Below are 19290 nucleotides of genomic sequence, written 5' to 3' on the forward strand. Positions count from 1 at the left end.
AATTTTATTTATAAATAATTTATTCGATAGCTTAAACGGTTGTGGTCATTCTAAAAGTGGTTTTAAGAACGCATTGTCCGGAAAATTGCAACCATTTAGCGTTTTGGAATGATGACGAATTTAGTTAGTCAGGCTTTAGGTATGAAAAATCCGGTCAAGTGCGAGTCGGACTCACCCACGAAGGTTTCCATATCATTATACAAGATATTTTAACCAGTGTGCATTGTGGCACAGTTGCCACAATGCAAGTTAATGGCAACAGCGCCATCTATATCTGATTTAGTAAACTTAATTTTTTTGTGAATTTGTAAACTGATCATGATTTTCTAAATCCACATAAATAGATTTTGAAAATTTTTGTTTCATACATTTTACTAGAATATATTTTGGTTAATGTAGTTTAATGGAAAAGATTTACATTTGTCGAGGGTTTCATATCTCAAAAGGAAAACAGGAACCTATAAAGGATCACTTCGTTGTCTGTCTGTCTGCCCCCCGGGTCTGCCATTTTGGGGGAATCAAAATAGGAATCATGACATTTGGCTGGTGGCAATGTCTTATAGCACAATTGAACGAAAAAATTTGAAAACCGTGAACTTATGGTTACATCACAAAAAAATTAAAGATTTGTGTTCCCAATCAAATAATTAGTTTAACTAAATCACGTTCGTCATTAATTTGCACATTTTTATTACACTGGTTTGAGATTTCTTGTACGATCGTGCGGAACCCTTCTGTGCGAATCCGACTCTCACTTGAATGGTATTTTTAGAATCAAGTACAATTATTATTGTTGAAAACATGACTACATAACTGAATAATAATGACATACTTTTGTGTCATAAGACACAAAAGTATGTCATAAGTATGAGATAAGTCATGTTGTTATGCAAAATTTTTGTTGCATTATCTGGTTTTGTATTGTATTTCCTGACAATGTAAATTTTATTACTTAAATCGGTTGATACTTGACCTCAGTAACTTTAAATGAATAATATCTTTATGAAGACTACGATAATTTGGCATTTGCGTCTTGTATAATTCGTCCAAGACGTTCGATTGTGTTAAATATAAAACGCTGGTCAGAAAACTACAATTATTACACTTATAGCAATTCATTTTATGATATTTAATTGTTATACAGTTTATAATAATCTCTCAAAACAACGTTTTGGAGATGTATCTTGAAATCTAAAGTTTTTATTTTCTAAAAGATAATGATAAAAAAATAGTATGAATAAATTGCTCTGACTAGTTTTAAGTGTGATTGTGAGATGGTAATAACAAAAAAATACCCAGCTGAGTTTGTTGTGGTGCATTGGAAGCCTACGCAGGTTTAGTTTAGGTACTTTAAGGGCCGGCGCACATATGGCGGAGCGCAGCGCAGAGCATTTTTCACAGTCAAAGTATTATCGACTTTGTCCTCATTGAAATAATATCTAAATTTAATTGAGCATCCGTGCGGATACTTGCGCAGTCCCACGCGTGCTTGCGCATTCTATGGTAGAAATTCGCGTAATGTGTCACGCGATTAGAAAACGTCGCGGGCATGCTCTGCGCTGAACTCCGCCGCACTCCGCCATGTGTGCGCCGGCCCTTAAGGGCATGAGACGGGTCTGCCCGCGAAATTCAAATTTAATTTGATTTTTCGCAATTTGTAAACTAATACAACAACCTAGGCTTATGGCATTTTAATTGCTCCAATGGCAGTAGCATCCTCGCAGGTTTATATAAAAACCTTTACTTGAAAGGGTCCAGTTTAAGAAATTAGCTCTAGTATCGTCGACTAATTTGTGGGTAATAGTGGATACTAGAGCTAATTTCTTAAACTGGACCCTTTCAAGTGAAGATTTTTAAATAAATAGGTGGGGATGATACTCTTATTGTTGCAAATAGAATGCCATAAGCCTACGTTGTCAAATATTTATCACCATCACGTCATTGAACCAAAAATTGTTAATAATATTTTTAAATCGTTAATAAATTATTTAAATTATTTTATTTCGTTTTATTTTTGTTGACCAAAAAAAGTTGAATAAATCGGTTATTTGCCGAAAATCGGTAAATGAAAACCGAAAAACCGATATTTTTACGATAAAGTGTGACACTATAATATTTAATTTACGATTCATTACGATTTTCGAAGCTCATCCCTAAAATTACTAGGCTGTCATGACGTCATCGTGACGTTTCGCCGCAACCGTTTACATCTATATTATATTGTGTTATATTGTGGGAAAGAGACGTGTAATGTATAGTGTTAAATTGCCATAAGAGGGTGAAATAGAAAGACCATGATACAAACAAATTTTATTATAGATTTTTTTTTTTTTTTAGCTTTTTTTTTTTTTATTGAAAATATTAAAATAAAACTTAAAGCTAGCCTTATCTATATAGATAGATATTGATTTTTTCTATATATATAATCCGATATTACCGGTATGTATAGTACTCGCTACTAATCATAAACAGATCTATGGAACTTCGTCGTCTATCTCCGGATTCGTGGTCTGTGCTCTAGCCTCTATATCGTATCGACTCTCTCTTGAGTGTCTCGACTCTCGAATGTGACATGGCGTCCATCAAGATATATCACGGCCTCCTGTAAAACTGTTTTAATGACAGTGATATCTTTTAGCGTTTTATTTCAGAGGCCGTAATAAATCGTACATTTGCATTGATGGTAATGCATGCAAGGAAACCTCAGCGAATAAGCGATGGGTACGATACACTTTCAAACGCTTCGGCTCAATCTGTAGATGGCGGTCGCCGATTGAGTTTTGCTGTAACTTGGGATGTAGTTCTTCATCAACCTTTTTGTTTGTTTCAGGTACTTTGAGAAGCACCAGACCCATCCGTATCAGGTAAGCATATTCCGAACGGTAAATGGTGAAAATCGAATACATTTCGTAAGAAAGTTGATTATCGTCTATAGCTGATAGAGGTATTTCTCTACGTAATAACAGACTGTAAATTATTTTCGTGTTCAAATCGTTTATTGCCTCTCTAGAGTTCATTTTATGAATCTCTAGCTTATTTAGATTATTCAGCTTTTACTAATCTAATTATTACTTCAACAAGTTTGAAAGTTTACAATAGTTAGAATGAGTTACTCCATGTAATTAATCTTTATTTGTAAAAAATATTTTAAATTATCTCCCATTTAAACAAATGTTATCAAAATTTATGTTGGAAGGAATGTCATTTTAAACATCAGATTACCTTGAATTTTAAAAGCAATGGACATTGTTGATGTTAGTGCTATAGTATACACATGTGTATCTGCAAATGTCAGTTTGAAGCTCCAGTTGGATGTTTCAATTTCAATAAATTTATTGCAATTCCATAAATACATTCCTTAAATATAACATTTGGAATAAATACTATGATTATACAAGGTAGTATTATTATGTTACTGTTTAGACACTATTTTTTTATTATTTGTTCATTGTTAACACACACTGCAATGTTAAATACATAGAATTTGTTTGTGTTCAAATGCAGAAGTACAACTCCAAGAGAGTTGCTAATGACTACAGTACTTCTGACAACCGCTACACACCACTCAGATCCCCCAATGGCAATGTGGTCCACGGGCATAGTGCGCTCGGTGGCCACACTGGCCACTCTGGCCATGCCCACCACCACTACAATCACATGGCTGATGAAAGAGAATATGTCACATCAAGAAATTCCTACATCCACAAAGGTTCAGAAAAGGAGAGAGATAGAGACTACAAATCCTCTAGAAATAAGTATACAGGTAAATCTATTATTATTTACTTATATACTTTTTCAACAAACATTTTTATAGATCAGACATAATTTATAATAAATAGTTTCTGTCAGATGAAACAGGAGTAGTAAAAGATCTTATAAATATCATCATATTATTTGTCTTTAACCTATCACTTAATAATTTACTTGTATACCTCAAGTTTTTATATTAACCTAATATAAATAAAACTATTTTATAGATTTATATCATTTTTATATGTAATTTAGGCATTATGCAATAGAAATAGATTTTATTGCTATTTTCTGTTATCTCTTATAAAATAGCATAACACCATAAAATTCACATGATACTGAAAAGCAAGTAACAAAAGAACTATTGTAAATTAAAAATGTTTTAGAAAGGACAATGACTATAGTTATGTATAACTTTTTGGAATTTCCATCTGTTTGTTCTCTTTGTTGTGTCCGACTTAGTCTGCATGGATTTGTGTTTTAAAAATCTCATGAGAACTCTGACATTCCAGGATATATTTGTCTCCAGGTTGCAAGCTACCTCTGTACTGATATCTGCCAAAATTGTTTAAGCTGATAGACAGATATACTAATTGCATTGCAAAAATTTTGATGAAAAACAGATTTGTTTTAGCAAAATTTATTCAGTCACAAGTGTAAATTAAAAATTTACAACACCCCTGACATGTGAAGGTTACAGTAACTAGAAAAGAGCTGATAACTTTCAAACGGCTGAACCGATTTTCTTGGATTATAGCTAAGAACATTCTTGATCAAGCCACCTTTCAAACAAAAAAAACTAAATTAAAATCGGTTCATTAGTTTAGGAGCTATGATGCCACAGACAGATACACAGATACACACGTCAAACTTATAACACCCCTCTTTTTAGGTCCGATTACCACTTTGTACTATAGAAAATTGGGCTGCTTTATAATATGAGAACAGATTTATGTACATGTTATTGTTATTGGTACTGATTTTAAGCACAACTAAGTTTTAGAGTATTGGCATCCTCTTCTAACTAATGTAATATCAAAAGGACAGACACAGTTTGACAGTTTTAAATTTAATTTGGAGCTATCAAAACATATCATTGTATCAAACTTTGTGACTTTAGCTGCCAGGCGCGAGACTTGTTTAAATTGTGCACTAAAATTTAGATTCTTTAAATGTAAAACTCATGTACTGTCCTTTTTTAGCAAAATTAAAAAAAAAATGATGCAGACACTCTAAATTTAGTATAATGAAAAACAACAGAATCGATGCCAATAACTATCTTTAATTTAAATGTGTCCCATTTATTCTGCCCCAAAATGTTTTTAAAATTACAAGTACTATATAATTATACTTAAGGCTTGCATTAGTTATAATAATAAAATTAAATAGCTATAGTTCTGCTGGGTGATGACATATTTTATCTTTAAATGCATTTTGTTCAAGACTAGTTGACCCGCCCCGGCTTCGCACGGGAGCCTACCTATTCCATAGAAAAAGTATGGGTATAAATGTGGGAATGTGGTTTACTAAATGTGTTGTATTATGTCTAAGAGTCCTACTTTCTACTAAGCTATTATACTGATCGCGATCGTTTTGCTGTTACCCGTTGAGGAATTCCTCTATTTCCGAAACTGTTCATCAGATCTTCACCAAACTTAACACGGTACCAACCTGATGGACAACTTTTGTAAAAAATAAAGAACTGTGAAAATCTGTTCAAATTTGAAGGAGTTATGGAGTAAAATTGATAAAAAGTTTGATCCTGTATCCCAAAGCATCCTTAATTTTCAGACAGACAAACAAAAATTCCAAAAAAAATTGTTTTGGGGTCTATATTGATAATAATATTTTCAAAATATATTAAATATTATACAGAAATCGTCCAGTTACAGTTTTACTATAAGTATAGATTTATGTAGGTATATGCACACATTGCAATATTTCTATAATAAGGTGTATTTTTTTTAAACATTGATTATAATATGAATATAAATCATAAAACTTATAGATTAAGAGATGTTTGCTGCGAATTAATTTCTGTTATTAATAAATAAAATAAAATAATTTTATTACAAGCAGGAATCTATTTTGAATGAAAGTAATGTATATGAATATTATTAGCTTTGTTATATTTAGTAACCAACATTACCTGTTTACAGATGTCAGATCACCTAAGGAGAAACGTAGTAAAGACAGTGAGAGGGAAAAAATTATGCATGAAAGATGTGAATCGGAGAAAAAAAGTAGGACTAGTGGCATGAATAGTGTTAATAGGAGTAGTAAATATGACAAGAGGAGTGCTCCGTCATCAAGCATGCTTTTGGGCAGTGAATGGTCAGAACACATTAGTTCATCTGGAAAGAAGTATTATTATAACTGTATCAGTGAAGTGTCTCAGTGGGAGAAGCCAGCCGTAGCACTTGAGTGGGACTCGAGAAGGACTTCATCCAAAGATTCTACATATTCCTCGAGAAGTAGTAAGTAGAATGTATTCCTTTCTTTATACATTTGTGTGCACATATTTTTAGAACTAGATGATGCCCGCAGCTTTGCCCGCGTGGATTTAGGTTTTTAAAAATCCTGTGGGAACTCTTGGTTTCCAGGACAAAAGAAGCCTTTCCGTAATAGACCGTCCCCAGGATGCAAAGTATTTCTGTTGTAAAACATTTAAACGGATGATCCTTTAAAAATCCCGTGGGATCACCAGGAATTAGGAATGCTATTCCTTACAGCATCAGGATTGAAGAGTTGGGTCCTCGAGGTCAACGACAAAGTCTTTACTTGGTTCAATATCAATTTATAACTCACAGTTTCAGACTACAGCATCAGGATTGAGGAGTTGCAATCCAATTTTTTTATAGGACAATGTAGCAAAGTTCTTTTATCAATTAAAAAAAATTTACGCAAATCGGTTCAGAAATCTCGGAGATTTCGGTATACATAGGTAGAAAAACACAACTCCTTTTTTTGAAAGTCCCTGGTTAATCCTCTACTTGTCTGTGAAAGTCCAGTCAAAATCGAAGCTGTTCCGAAGATTAGCCTGTTCGAACAGACAGACAGAGAGACAAAAATTTTAAAAATGTGGTTCCAATCAAATACCAAATACCAATCAAATTCCAATCAAATACCAATTCATGGTACCAATCAAATAAACATATTAGCTTAATATGAGGTAGTTGATGATGTTGATCTAAAGGTCTGAATGTTTGGCTGAGTGATCTCAGTGCCATATTTAGTCCAAATTAGTTCAGTGGCAGTCATGAAGAGATAAGAGGAACTAGACAGAGAACTAAATCTGTGCAGACATTTTTATCAAAGACCATATCTAGAAAAAGGCTTGTAGACAATATTATATTAAACAGAGGTCAAAGTGCATCAACTTGTGTATTTAAGATTATAAGTGATAGATATAGTATGCTTACATAACTGCTAATACAAAACAAGTTAATATTTTGGAATTTTGTATGTAGAATATTATGTATATATGACTGATTTTATTATTTTTAGTGAGTACTTGTGAGACATTATACCTACCTTCATTTTTAAAATCTCAAGTTTCTAAGCTCAGGTGGTAGCTGTATATTTAGGTGCATTTTAATCTCATCCTCATCAAACTGGCAACAGCCCACAACTGAACATGGATCATTCCCTGAGGAGAATCAGAAGGGTTTAGGCTACTGTCTAGCACGCTGGCACCTTTTTTAGAACATTATGAAGAATTCTCAGGCATGCATGTTTCGTCACAATGTTTCCTTTCACTGTTAAACCTAGTTAAATAAAGAATGTTCAGAAATTCCTTAGCAGATACCTACGTCATAATAGCTCTCTGCAAATTTCAGCCCGATATTGCAGTAGTATGAACTGTGCGTTCATGTATCAGTCAGTCACCCTTTCCTTTCATATATTTGGATCATAACATAATATTAATAATGAATAAATATTTCCAGATCGTGATAAAAGATCAAGTTCGAGGTCAGGCCGGAGAGAACCAGAAAAGTCCAACAAAAGGTCAAACAATCCTTCAGATAGGTATTGGAATAGCGGGAGGGAGGAAGACGGTCATGACAGAACAAGATCTAAGCGCCCAACCTCACAGCATGATGGGAAAGGTATAGTTAATCATATTCATATAGTATAAATGTCTTTTGGTATAACAAACTATATTTTATTCATTCATCCATTTAAAATAATAACTTTAAGCAGTAAGATATGTATTTCATCATGTAAATTCAGCTTTAGTTGGCTATAGGTTGCACTTCTATGCAAACGAATTTTGTGATGCGATTTAAAAGGTAGTACTGTAATACCTCACTAACCTTGTATAATTAATGAAATGAATATTTTTTCAGATGGGCAAACGTTACAAGATATGGATATTTCTCCAGATAGGAGTACGCCACTCTCGGAGAACTCGTATGGCGCGCGAGACGGCGCGTCCCGCGGGGATGTCAATGCGGTTCCTCCCGTCGTCGTGCTGGACAACTCTAACCAACCGGTAACTGTATTCTACACTAGTGTTCTGCATTAATATCGCCCAGATTGAACAACTAATCTATGTATATAAAAGGAAAAGTTGACTGACTGTCTGAGCTATCAACGTACAGCTCAAACTACTAGACGGCTGAAAGACATGCAGATAGCTATTATGATGTAGACCTCCGCTAACAAAAGATTTTTGAGAATTCATCCAACTAAGGGTAAATAGAGGTCTAAAATTCGTGTAGTCACGCGGACGAGTCGCGAGGTTCAGCTAGGATAGACTACAATATACTCTTCTATCTTGTAAGAATGCTTCATAAAACAAAGCCTATTAAAAACCCTTGGTTTTATGAATAGCATTCTCTTTTAGAAACAGTTATTGAAAGTTGTGTATGTTAATTTGGCAGAGTGGGTCACTGCTGGCGGCGGCGCTACCACGCATCGCGGGTCCGTCGGGCGTGGCGAGCGGCGCGGGGCCGAGCGCGTCGCCATGCAGCGGCGTGGCCACGCCGCCACGCGACGCCGGCCCGCCCACGCCCACGCACTCCGAGAATACCGACCCGCATGCGCCACCCATACACCTGGACAATGCGCTGCCCAGGAAAAGTGAGCCCATTATCATAATATGCCCGTACTCATCTACTAAATTATAAACTTTACAGTATTTCCTCAAGTTGTCAGAATGTTTTCTGTATAAAAAATATCTATTTCTATCTAAAAAAAGAGTTGTGATGGCCTAGTGGTTAAGGCGTTTGCCTCCTATTCGGGTTTGATCCTGTCCTTTTGACCATTCCTCCGAGCCGTCACGTCACGTCAAGCCGGGCCGATGGCTGAGGTGTCTCTGAAACAATGTATATTATGATATGTCATTGAATGATGACCTCGTTTTGCAGTGGAATGCCTTGGCAGCTACTCGTCCGTAGTGGGCTCACTGCAACACGCGGCGCCCATGCTGACGCCGTCGCTGGTGAATTACGTGCGCTCTGACCTCACCGCGCACGTCATCGGGTGGCCGGCTGACATCCTCGAGAAGCAGGTACGTGGCCTACACGCACTACTGGACTGGGCGATATATCAGTGGTCATAACTTTCAAAAATCAAAATCATTTATTCATAAACTATAATACAAGTTCGCTTTTGTCCGGAATGTGGATATTAAATTATAATTAATATTCCTATTAGTTATAGTCGTCAAAAAGACCACCCCTGGTTGCCCCTGGACCAAAAGTGCCCATCAAATACTTTCAAAATAAATTTAATTTACTATATTTATTGATGTAAGAGCATAAAAATCGAAGAGATTAACCGATGATTGGCTTAGTTTTAGGTCAAGACAACAAATAATATAATAATAGGTATAATTTTATGTTTATATGGAGAATGAAGTGTAACCTCAATTTAGTTTAATTCAAAGAATACGTTCAATAGAATTAGCTACATATGTAACGTTGTCACAGGCAACTATGTTCTATCACAGTGACCCCATTTCCAAAGGTTAACTGGAAAATAATACTTCAATCCAGTATCCCTGGAGAGAAGTTAGTATAGAGCTCTCTATGTTATACAAAAACTCGTTTTTGATTCGTTTGTGATTGGTTGGCCACTCAAAATGGTTGACACCATCTGAGGTTTTGTCTTTGTCATTTGTATGAGATTACGTAACAGAGAGATCCTTATACTGACATCTCTCCATAAATAGAGTTTAGGTATTATGTTCACCTTTCTATATTGTATTCTTTATGTGCAATAAAGAATTTAAAACAAAACAAAACAAACAGGCAAACAAGTATACGGAGGAGGCGTATCAGCTGGGCTGCCTTCAGCTGACGCGGGTGTCGGCCGAGCTCAAATGCTCACGCTCCATCGTGCGCCACACGGAGATACAGGCCACGCTGCAGGAACAAAAGTGAGTGCCTTTTTAGTATACTACAGTTCGCCACAGGTCGACCCGGCAATCAGGGTATGAGGTGAGTCGTGCAGGGGGGACGACACACCCGCACAGCGCCCGCTCTATCCTAGTCTTAGTGTTACTCGAGTCCGTATCGATTTCGGCGTTGCTTGTAGTTTATTGAAAAATATACTTAAGTTACTTCTTCATCACATGTAAAAATAGCATAACCAGTAATCCATTCTCAAGCACGAATTCTGAATTACGACATTTTAACATCCAGACGTTTTGCTTCTGAGGCTTTTAGCGTTCATGTCTATTTAGAAGTTATTAGAGAGTCATATCACTAGAAGAATGTTAAATATGCATGTGGAAGGAAAAAAGAGAAGAGGACGACCAAAGAAAAGGATTGCGTGAAAGAGGATATGCGTATAAAAGGCGTTGATGGATGACAGAAGAGAGTGGAAGAGGAAGACATGTTGTGCCGACCCCACGTAGCATGGGATAAGGGCTGGAAGAAGAAGTCTATTTAGAAGTTATGGCGTTCGAATATCTAGATGTTATGGCGATATCGTCAATTTGCAATGTGGTCATTCTGATAGGCACCCGATTTAAGCTGTGAGTTGTCTGTGACTCAGTGAAGAACAATTGGTGTGTGATTCAGCCACTTGTCGGTTGCAGGATCATGTACCTGCGCCAGCAGATCGCGCGGCTGGAGGAGCTCAAGTCGCAGAACGCGTTCATGTCGGAGGACTAGGGTCCGCGGTGGGGGGCGCGCCCGCCGCCGCCCTCCACCGCCGCCAGTGCTTCATTCCGCGCCCACTCCTCATGTAACGTACACCAATGACTTTACTGTGTCGTGTGACTCGGTGCTCTGTTCCAACCGGGTTTGTCAATTTGAGAGTACGATTCCTCCTTAGCTAGGCGATTGCAGATTAAGTTGCATGGGACGGGCTTGCCCTCGAAATCCTAATTTAATTTCGTTTTTCGCAATTTGTAAGTTAATACGACAAAGTTGGCTTATGCCATTCTAATTCCGACAATGGCGGTATTATCTTCACAGGATTACATAAAAATCTTTACCTGAAAGTGTTCTGTTTAAGAAATTAGTCAAAATAATGAGTTTGACATGTGTTACTCACAAATTAGTCAATACTATAGCTAATTTCTTACTTAAACTGGACCCTTTCAAGTTAAGATTTTTATATAAACCTGTGAGGATGATACTGCCATTGGCGGAATTGCCATAAGCCTACTTTGTCGTATTAGTTTACAAATTGTGAAAAACCAAATTAAATTTGAATTTCGCGGGCAGATCCGTTGCATCCACCTTAAGGCTTCCTGTGCATGAAGCCGGGGTCGCACCGGCGACGGAACGCAAGCGACTGTGAAGAAACGAAAATCGCACGGCACCGCCCCGCCGCCGCACCGTTCCTACGCCGCCATTTTGGGTGCATTGCATGTTGTTATAAAGAGTTCCGGTCCGACGATATTATAATGCGATCGGTGCTTACTTTTAAAAAAATCGTTTTCATTTAATTGTTTTTAATCGTTAATTTTTTATAAAATCGTGACACCGACATGGCAGTTGCGATTTTTAAGGTTCCGTACCCAAAGGATAAAAACGGAGCCCTATTCATGACACTCTGCTGTCTGTCTGTCTGTCTGTCCGTCTGTCTGTCTGTCTGCCTGTGTGTGTGTCACAGGTCGTAGACTAAATGAGAAACAAACCTGAAATTTTGGTATTAGGTGTAGAATGTTAACTAAAAACCAAATATTGAATTAGAAATTCAATTAAATTAATTTTCAAACTAAACTAGTTGGGAATGTGAAATTTGTATTCATAATGTTCCATTTACTGTATTTAAACAACAAATACTGAAAACAACGATTTATACAATTGTAAGGTGTGGCGGTTTGTTTTAATAAATTTTTGAGTTTTTCTTTCACTGTTTATTGCGATGTTCTAGCTTGGAAAAGAAATATTATATACACCTAAAATATGATGTTCCTACTTATGTACGGAACCCTAGAAGAGGCCCGACTCTTACTTGACCGGTTTTTATTTGTTTACATTCACCTGCGGTCCGGCGCCGGTGCGGCTCCAGATTCATGTACAGGGAGCCTAATATAATGAATAACAATAAATCGCCCCGCAATTTTAATAATTTCATCGTAAAGTGGAATATGTTTATGTATGTAAGTATAGTATAAATAGAGCAAGCGTTATTCGTAATGTGAACACGTACGAGCTAATCATGTCTTTTTCACTTTAATTGGGTATTTGACGCTATCCTTAAATTTTAAATTATTATAAGTGGTTTTTAAACTAAGCATGTTGAACTAAATGTCTTTAAATTAGCAGTAAATTTTTAATTTTAATCGAAAATGTGTGTTAACGTGCCCTGAAATGGAATACACTATTTTTAGTGTAAATAGAAAATAGATTACTAGTTTGAAAATTTTCATACAATTTTATTGTTTTTTTGGTATTATAGTAAAAACGTTTGGAAATTTAACTTTGGAACGAAAAAATTGTTATGTTTTAAGTCTTATTAGAAAATAGATAAGAACTACTTATAAAGCACACCAGATTAACCAAAGTATCAAACTGTTTCGAAAATGTGTCACTGTAATCAAATGTCGCGTAGTTACAAACAAATTTTGTTTCATTCTGATAACCATTCGGATTTCCAAATTAAGGCAGGTTTTTACAAATCGATACCCCTCACGCAAACTGTGATGGGGCACAAAAGTAATGTCCGGTTTTAAGAATAACGTCTAATTTTGATTTATTTTACCCTTCTAAAATAAAAAAACCTAAAAATACAATTTTATGAAAGCTTTTATGAGACATATAATTTTGCATTTTTCAAAAAAAAGGATGGCGTAAAACGTCGCTTTTGGGGATGCAACAACTTACGTGGAAGGTATCGAAGTATCACCTAAGTGTTGAGCAATTTTGTCACATTTATTACATATTTTAAAGTAACCAAAATCCATGTTTTAAGGTAGGGGTTAATTGGCAATATACTGCATACACAACGTATAAACGCAGTAGTCTATATATACCATTGGTAACGCGGGTTCCAATCCATAGGGGCGTATTTTTTCGAGGTACCAAGCGACGACTTAACGCTTGGACTTCAAGTCCCAACTCCTCAACCCTGATGATGCAGGGTACAGCACTCCTAAACCATAGAGATTCAGGAACTATTCCTGGTGAAATACTATTGTGAACGCCGAGCGTAGACTTTGTTGCTGAATTTCATGTCCCAACTCTTCAATCCTGATGCTGCAAGGTACTGAACTCCTAAGCTGTATGGATTTGGAAAGTTTTGCTGGTGAATTAATATTTTAGGTACCAAGCAATGACCGCTTACATTAAAAATCGTTTAGAATAAAAAATTAAAACAACCGACTTCCAAAACCACTACAAAGTAAAAAAAAAATTTGTTTTCTACAAGTGTTATGAACAAAGTTGAGCGAGTATAATAAAAGAAACTAGCAATCTAAGCGTTAAGCTAGCCCAACTTCATACATACATACATACGCCTCTATGATTTGAAGCCTGCGATATATAATGTACCCGGGTTGTTTGGCTCAATTGCACTCCGTAAATAATGTATAGTTATACTTGGACAATTAAAATATTGCTTGAGTGAGTATGTAAGGGCCCACATAAACGTCGAGTTTGCACGTATATTTCTTCAATTCTATTTTTAATCAGGCTTTGCTAACCGTTATAAAGTTTAGGTCAATAATAGTTCGGAATAATAAGCTGACCAAAAATAAGAAAATTCTGTGTTCAAAGTGAGTCGATATTTTATGTGTGTCCATTATAAGCTCTTGCCAGGCCCGAAACAATCCAGAAACTACGATTAAGTTGTTTGTTTCCTTTGTCTTTATAGCCAGCCCTTTCGGCATATTATATAGTTATGTACCAAAGTTTCTATCCGAATATATTTTCGAACCAAAATTTGTTTATCTAATAAGTTTATTGATATTTCCATATAATAGTTAATATTATACGGATTATATTTCCAATCTTCGGCAAATGCAAACTGATCTATACTCATAAGATGGTTAACCCAATGGCAATAGTTGTGCCTGAAAGGTCTTATCTAAAGGGCATAAAGGTGACCATCCATTGCTACGCACGGTTACGCTATGAAAATGTAAACGGTATTAAAAATAAATAATAAATTTTATTAATTCAAATGTAGTTAAATACACCTGTTGTTATTACAGCTGTATATAAATATAAAATAGAGCGTTAAACCCTATATGTATTTACCATATTTGTTGTAGATGTAATTGCAGCTCATCAATTTGTAAATACGTAGCACCTATCTCATAACAAATAATGATGTCATCAAAAGATTTCATGGTTCATAAAATAATCATCAATATTCAGATTTTCGAATTTACTACTAAAATATATGTGCAAAGACGGAAAAAATATTATACAAATATCAAATAATCAATACTAAAAAAAGGAGATATAAATAAAATTGAAATATTTAACTGTCAAATTAAATACATACAATGTCAAAGTCATACACAAACATATCGCCTGTTTGTGATTACAACGTTTTGTTTCGGCATAGAGTCATTTTTACTTAAGAATGTTCAAACCTGTTAATCCTATAATCATAAAACACCTTGTATAATTGACTAGTCCACACAGCCTGTCAAATGAAACGACGCAACCGACTCAGCGTCCCTGCACAGCGTGCGTAGCAGTGGAAGGTCGCCTTTATGTTAAACTTTGAATGCCGATCTTCGTAAACTTACTATTGGCCGAGTTGTAGGTATTATTTTTAAAACTGTACATTTTAGCCAATACATACATAATAGAATCGTTCAATAGTAAGATTTGCGATTTTAACCGTGTTGCTTATGCCCGAAAAAGATGTATGTGACATTTAAGATGTTTAGTAAAATTAATATCATAAATATGCGATAATCTGTATAGTATATTACGTATCATCTAGATTTCATAGATTATAAGCAAATATTTTGATTTGAATTATTGATTTGGGGTAATCGGGCTACGTTTTTAACTACATTCGATTTATTCTAATGCGTTATTTACTATTAGTGCTCTTGTAAAACTTCCGCTGTTGTATCATAATAAACCGGTAAACTTGGATCACATACCTGATGTTTTCCAAGGTTAGCGATTTTTTATTAGATTATGTTTAACAGCGCACCAATAAATTCTTGTTTAGTCGCACATAATAAATGCACACCAAAATAAATCAAACTGCATCTATTTATTGCTTTATTGCTAAAATTAGCATTATAAGAATTTAATTTTGGGCTACTGGAAGAAATCTCTCCAGTGGAGATAAGTTGTCCTTTGTGCATGTCTTTTACTGTATTTGTTTTAGTTGTAAGTTATTGGTTCTTAAACAAATGTTTTTAAAAAAATGACCATCTAATATGTGAATGCTTATGTATTCAGATACATAAGCAGGCATTTAATAGGCAATTGACCATGTTCAGACATGGTCAATTGCCTATTAAATCCGGAGTGGAGAACAAGAAATAAAACTAAGTTATCATATTATTGCATGACAAACAGTCAAACACTCCTAATATAATTAATGTCAAAGAGGTGCGTCAATATTTTTTTTGTGCAACCACATATTTCCGGTAGTAAAATAATCGGGCACATATATTTTAATCGCGTCTTAAATTACTTGCTTTTTTTACTTCTTAACAGCCTGTCAACAAATATATGTTTACAATGTGGCATGAATAAATTTTATGTATAACTAGCTCACAATTTTAGCCAGAAATTAGCCCACCAATATTAAGTGAGAAATAAATAAAAAGTTTTAAATATAACTGTTACTTGGGCATAATTTATTTAATTTCTATTAAATAAAGTAAGATGTAATGGTTAATGATTGTATATATATATATAGAACTAATAACAAGGTACCCACAAGATTTATGTGCGAGCTCTCCTAAATAACAATTTTGAATCAAAACTTGTATAATGCGTAAGAAATGAGTTCTCACGCGCCATTTTGACTTTATGTGTCAAATATCATGTCAAACGTACGATTTTAGTCCTTGTTTTAAAGGTGAACCGTACTTTTGATATGACAGTTAACACGTAGAGTTAAAGTGGCGCTCGAGAAGTCTTTTTGTAGTACTTGTTAAGTATTTAATTTGTATTGGATCAGTTTTATTTTTTTAACCTTTTGATGTACCATCGAAAGCTACGTAATAATAGAAACATTGTCAAGTACCCAATTTTATACAGGATCCACAATTTCATAGTTAATTTATTCATAGTTAGTTGATAATATTTGTGTTTTCATTAAAAATAGGATTGGTGATGCGACTGAGCATGGAACAGAATTTTCTATGAACCCAAAAAGAAACATGTACAATCTATTTTTACTTAGTTAACTAAAAATGTCACAGAAATCCGTAAGCGATGATAAAATTCTTACCGCGAACTTAAAATGTTAATTAGAAATTTGAAAATCTTTATTAGTGGAACTCAGTAATCTTTATTAGAAAAACCACGCAGAGTCGCTTACGCAATTTTTTGGACAAGTTTCTGAGATGTGCGTTAAATCAGCTAAATAAAAATAGAAGTATACCATATAAGTCTTTGATAGATCTTACATTCTAGTGGTTTTAAGCATCATTGTTTTTGAAAATTAAAATTCCAAAGAAGCCACAACTTTGTTTCCTCCATTTAACAAAGTCTGGTTACAAAGAACTGCAAACTGAAATCTTTATCGAACTGACATTTTTCTTTTTGGGCTCCTAGCCTAGGGCTTGTATAGTAAGCATTTTATCTTCATAAATATTCATTGAATTCAAAATTTAAAATCTTTTCACATTCATCATATTATTATGCGAAGGGATTTTAACTTTAAAGATCAGTTTGAAAAAATAATTACGGCTTTGATTTTAAGAAAGGATACTGCATTTAAAGTTGATGAATCCAGTCCGTATTTTCGATTCTTGCGATCTACTTGTAGGTTGTATGTACTGTTTTATTTGTATTGTAATTTGTCGTGCGTCAAGTGTAAGAGTACAGTGTTTTGTAACGTGTCGATTGTAAAGGTTTAAATTATTGAAATGATACTTTTTAATAATAGAAAATTGTTTATTTATAATTTAAATATTTTAACATTTTAACATTGCGCACTTCAAGAGTCCGATTTTATCTTTGACCAATCTATTGTATAAATTTAGTAGTTTATTTTTAATTAACCACCATGAATCTATATATAGCTATGGAAAAAGCACTCCTAATCTCGAAGCAAATACTTATTGCTATCCCACTTCCACAGCCGATCTCTCGATCTAATTTGTTATTCGAAGTGGGATACCGATAAGAAGCTATTGAGAGCGCTTGATCCACCTTTATTATACATTCATGGTGACCACAAGATTCATGTAGTTTGTTAGTTGATTTGTGTGGAAATATCGTTTATGCCATGCCTTAGCACACTTAGCTACAAAATATCACAAACAATAAGTCAAGTAAAACAATATTATATCTACATGAAAGAATAGCAGCAAGTTTCATAGTCAGTTTAAAGACAAAATATCTATATTAGTTTTTGTTTGCTGTCCAGCGTACAGTGAGTGATACTACTAACCGCCTACATTTTCATGGAAAGCAAAAGTGCGTTGTATGTCTTCTTCGTAGCACTTACCAGCGCCCTTCATGCAAATGTATTTGGGTTCTCATTTGAATATTAACCATCAACTCGATGACATTTTGTAAGCATGTTTTAGAAACTAATATGTGTCTGTGGTTTGCTAATTCCTAGATTGTAGTGAAAATATCTTGTTTCAAAGTTACACGGGTTTAAAGATAAACACTAATTTTAGACTTTAAACCGAATTATTACGATTAGCGGCGTACGCGTCCTTCAGAGCAGATAGCTAAGTGTGATATGGCAGAGCGACATCGGTCATGATCTAACTAACCTTAGTGATAAGTAGTGGTCCAAGATCCCAGTGCCACCAGACGTTACTTATTTTCTGAGAAACAAAATGTGTGGAATAGAGTGTTAGTGTGCACTTTTAACGTAGGTACGCATATTCGCTAGATTGTCGCGTTGATTGATTATAAGTATCAGCCGCTAAAGGTACTTTAAAGCATTACTCACTTTTCTTTAAATTTGAGTGCTGATTTCCTGAGTTTCATAATATAAAAATTACTACTCAGACTATGAGCAGAAGATTAAATATGTATTTTCGCATGCTTTCAAACGTCTAGCTGAAATTACCGTCTACGGAATGTGTCTAGTATTGTGTAAAACATACACATAAATCAGCACTCAGGTATTAAGAAAAGAGATTAATGTTTTTCTTAGGAACCTTGGATTGGCCATCGGAACAAGCTAACATATGTGTGTACCTTAATTTACTCACTAGCACTATTCCATCCCACACATTTTCTTAGAAAATAAGTGACGTATGGCGGTCCTGAAATCTTGCTTTATAGGTAAAAGAACTTCAATCTAGGTATTTTTTTATTTTATACTACTGCTGAATTCGGGATTAATTCACGCAATACTATAATTTTTCAACTAAACACAAGTACTGTGATATTTGTTCACATAGATGATTGTACAGTGTGTAAATTTGAGGACTTGCCATAATGGCTCTACATGTCAACTATCATGTTCAAAGTAAGAGTACGAATAGAGCAAATGTGGAGAGTCCTTTCTCAAATTTTACGCATTTTAAGCATGCTGGTTTTACTGTAAATAGAGCAGTGCCTGAGATTATAGGTGCACGTGTGTAGATCTTTATTTATTCTCTCGGGCTCATCGCATTGATTCGTAACAATTTTATTGTTTTCCATCATTGTTCGAAATACAAAGATTTTAACAGTTTTAAATAAATCAGTTGTAATAAGAACCGGTAGTCTCAATTATTACTATACCCGAATAAAACAATCCTTTATTTTCTTAAACGATTTATTTGATAAAAAGTCTAAAGGCCTACACAGACGGGTTACTTTTAGTTCCCGAAAAAAAAAGAACTGACACGTTCCAAGCCATACAAACGTGAACGCACACAACGGATTCTAGTCTGCGTTGGGCGCTCTAGGGTTTGTTCGTTTCCGGCGCACAAACGCATGACTAATCTAAGTCTAACTTGGCATGGCTCAACGCCCG

At 34.9% G+C, this 19290-nt stretch overlaps 1 protein-coding gene across 1 annotated transcript; it reads left to right on the forward strand.

The window, feature by feature from the left end:
* Positions 1 to 2486: 2486 nt before the first annotated feature.
* LOC123880264 (WW domain-containing adapter protein with coiled-coil homolog) lies at positions 2487 to 11228 on the forward strand. Its single transcript, XM_045928301.1, has 10 exons — positions 2487 to 2721; positions 2831 to 2864; positions 3505 to 3763; positions 5910 to 6227; positions 7698 to 7859; positions 8100 to 8245; positions 8637 to 8835; positions 9123 to 9265; positions 10008 to 10135; positions 10799 to 11228. Exons 1-10 carry the CDS (start codon positions 2681 to 2683, stop codon positions 10872 to 10874), a joined length of 1506 nt encoding a protein of 501 aa, XP_045784257.1. The 5' UTR covers positions 2487 to 2680; the 3' UTR covers positions 10875 to 11228.
* The last annotated feature ends 8062 nt before the right edge of the window (positions 11229 to 19290 follow it).

The sequence above is a fragment of the Maniola jurtina genome, chromosome Z (assembly GCF_905333055.1).
Source record: "Maniola jurtina chromosome Z, ilManJurt1.1, whole genome shotgun sequence".
In the NCBI taxonomy this organism is placed as follows: domain Eukaryota; kingdom Metazoa; phylum Arthropoda; class Insecta; order Lepidoptera; family Nymphalidae; genus Maniola; species Maniola jurtina.

Bases quoted from the DNA above. Each gene is read 5' to 3' on its own strand.
- LOC123880264 (XM_045928301.1), top strand. From the start codon at position 2,681: ATGGTAATGCATGCAAGGAAACCTCAGCGAATAAGCGATGG. The intron at 8,246-8,636 runs GTAACTGTATTC...TTAATTTGGCAG, and splicing joins TGGACAACTCTAACCAACCG to AGTGGGTCACTGCTGGCGGC. The intron at 8,836-9,122 runs GTGAGCCCATTA...CTCGTTTTGCAG, and splicing joins CAATGCGCTGCCCAGGAAAA to TGGAATGCCTTGGCAGCTAC.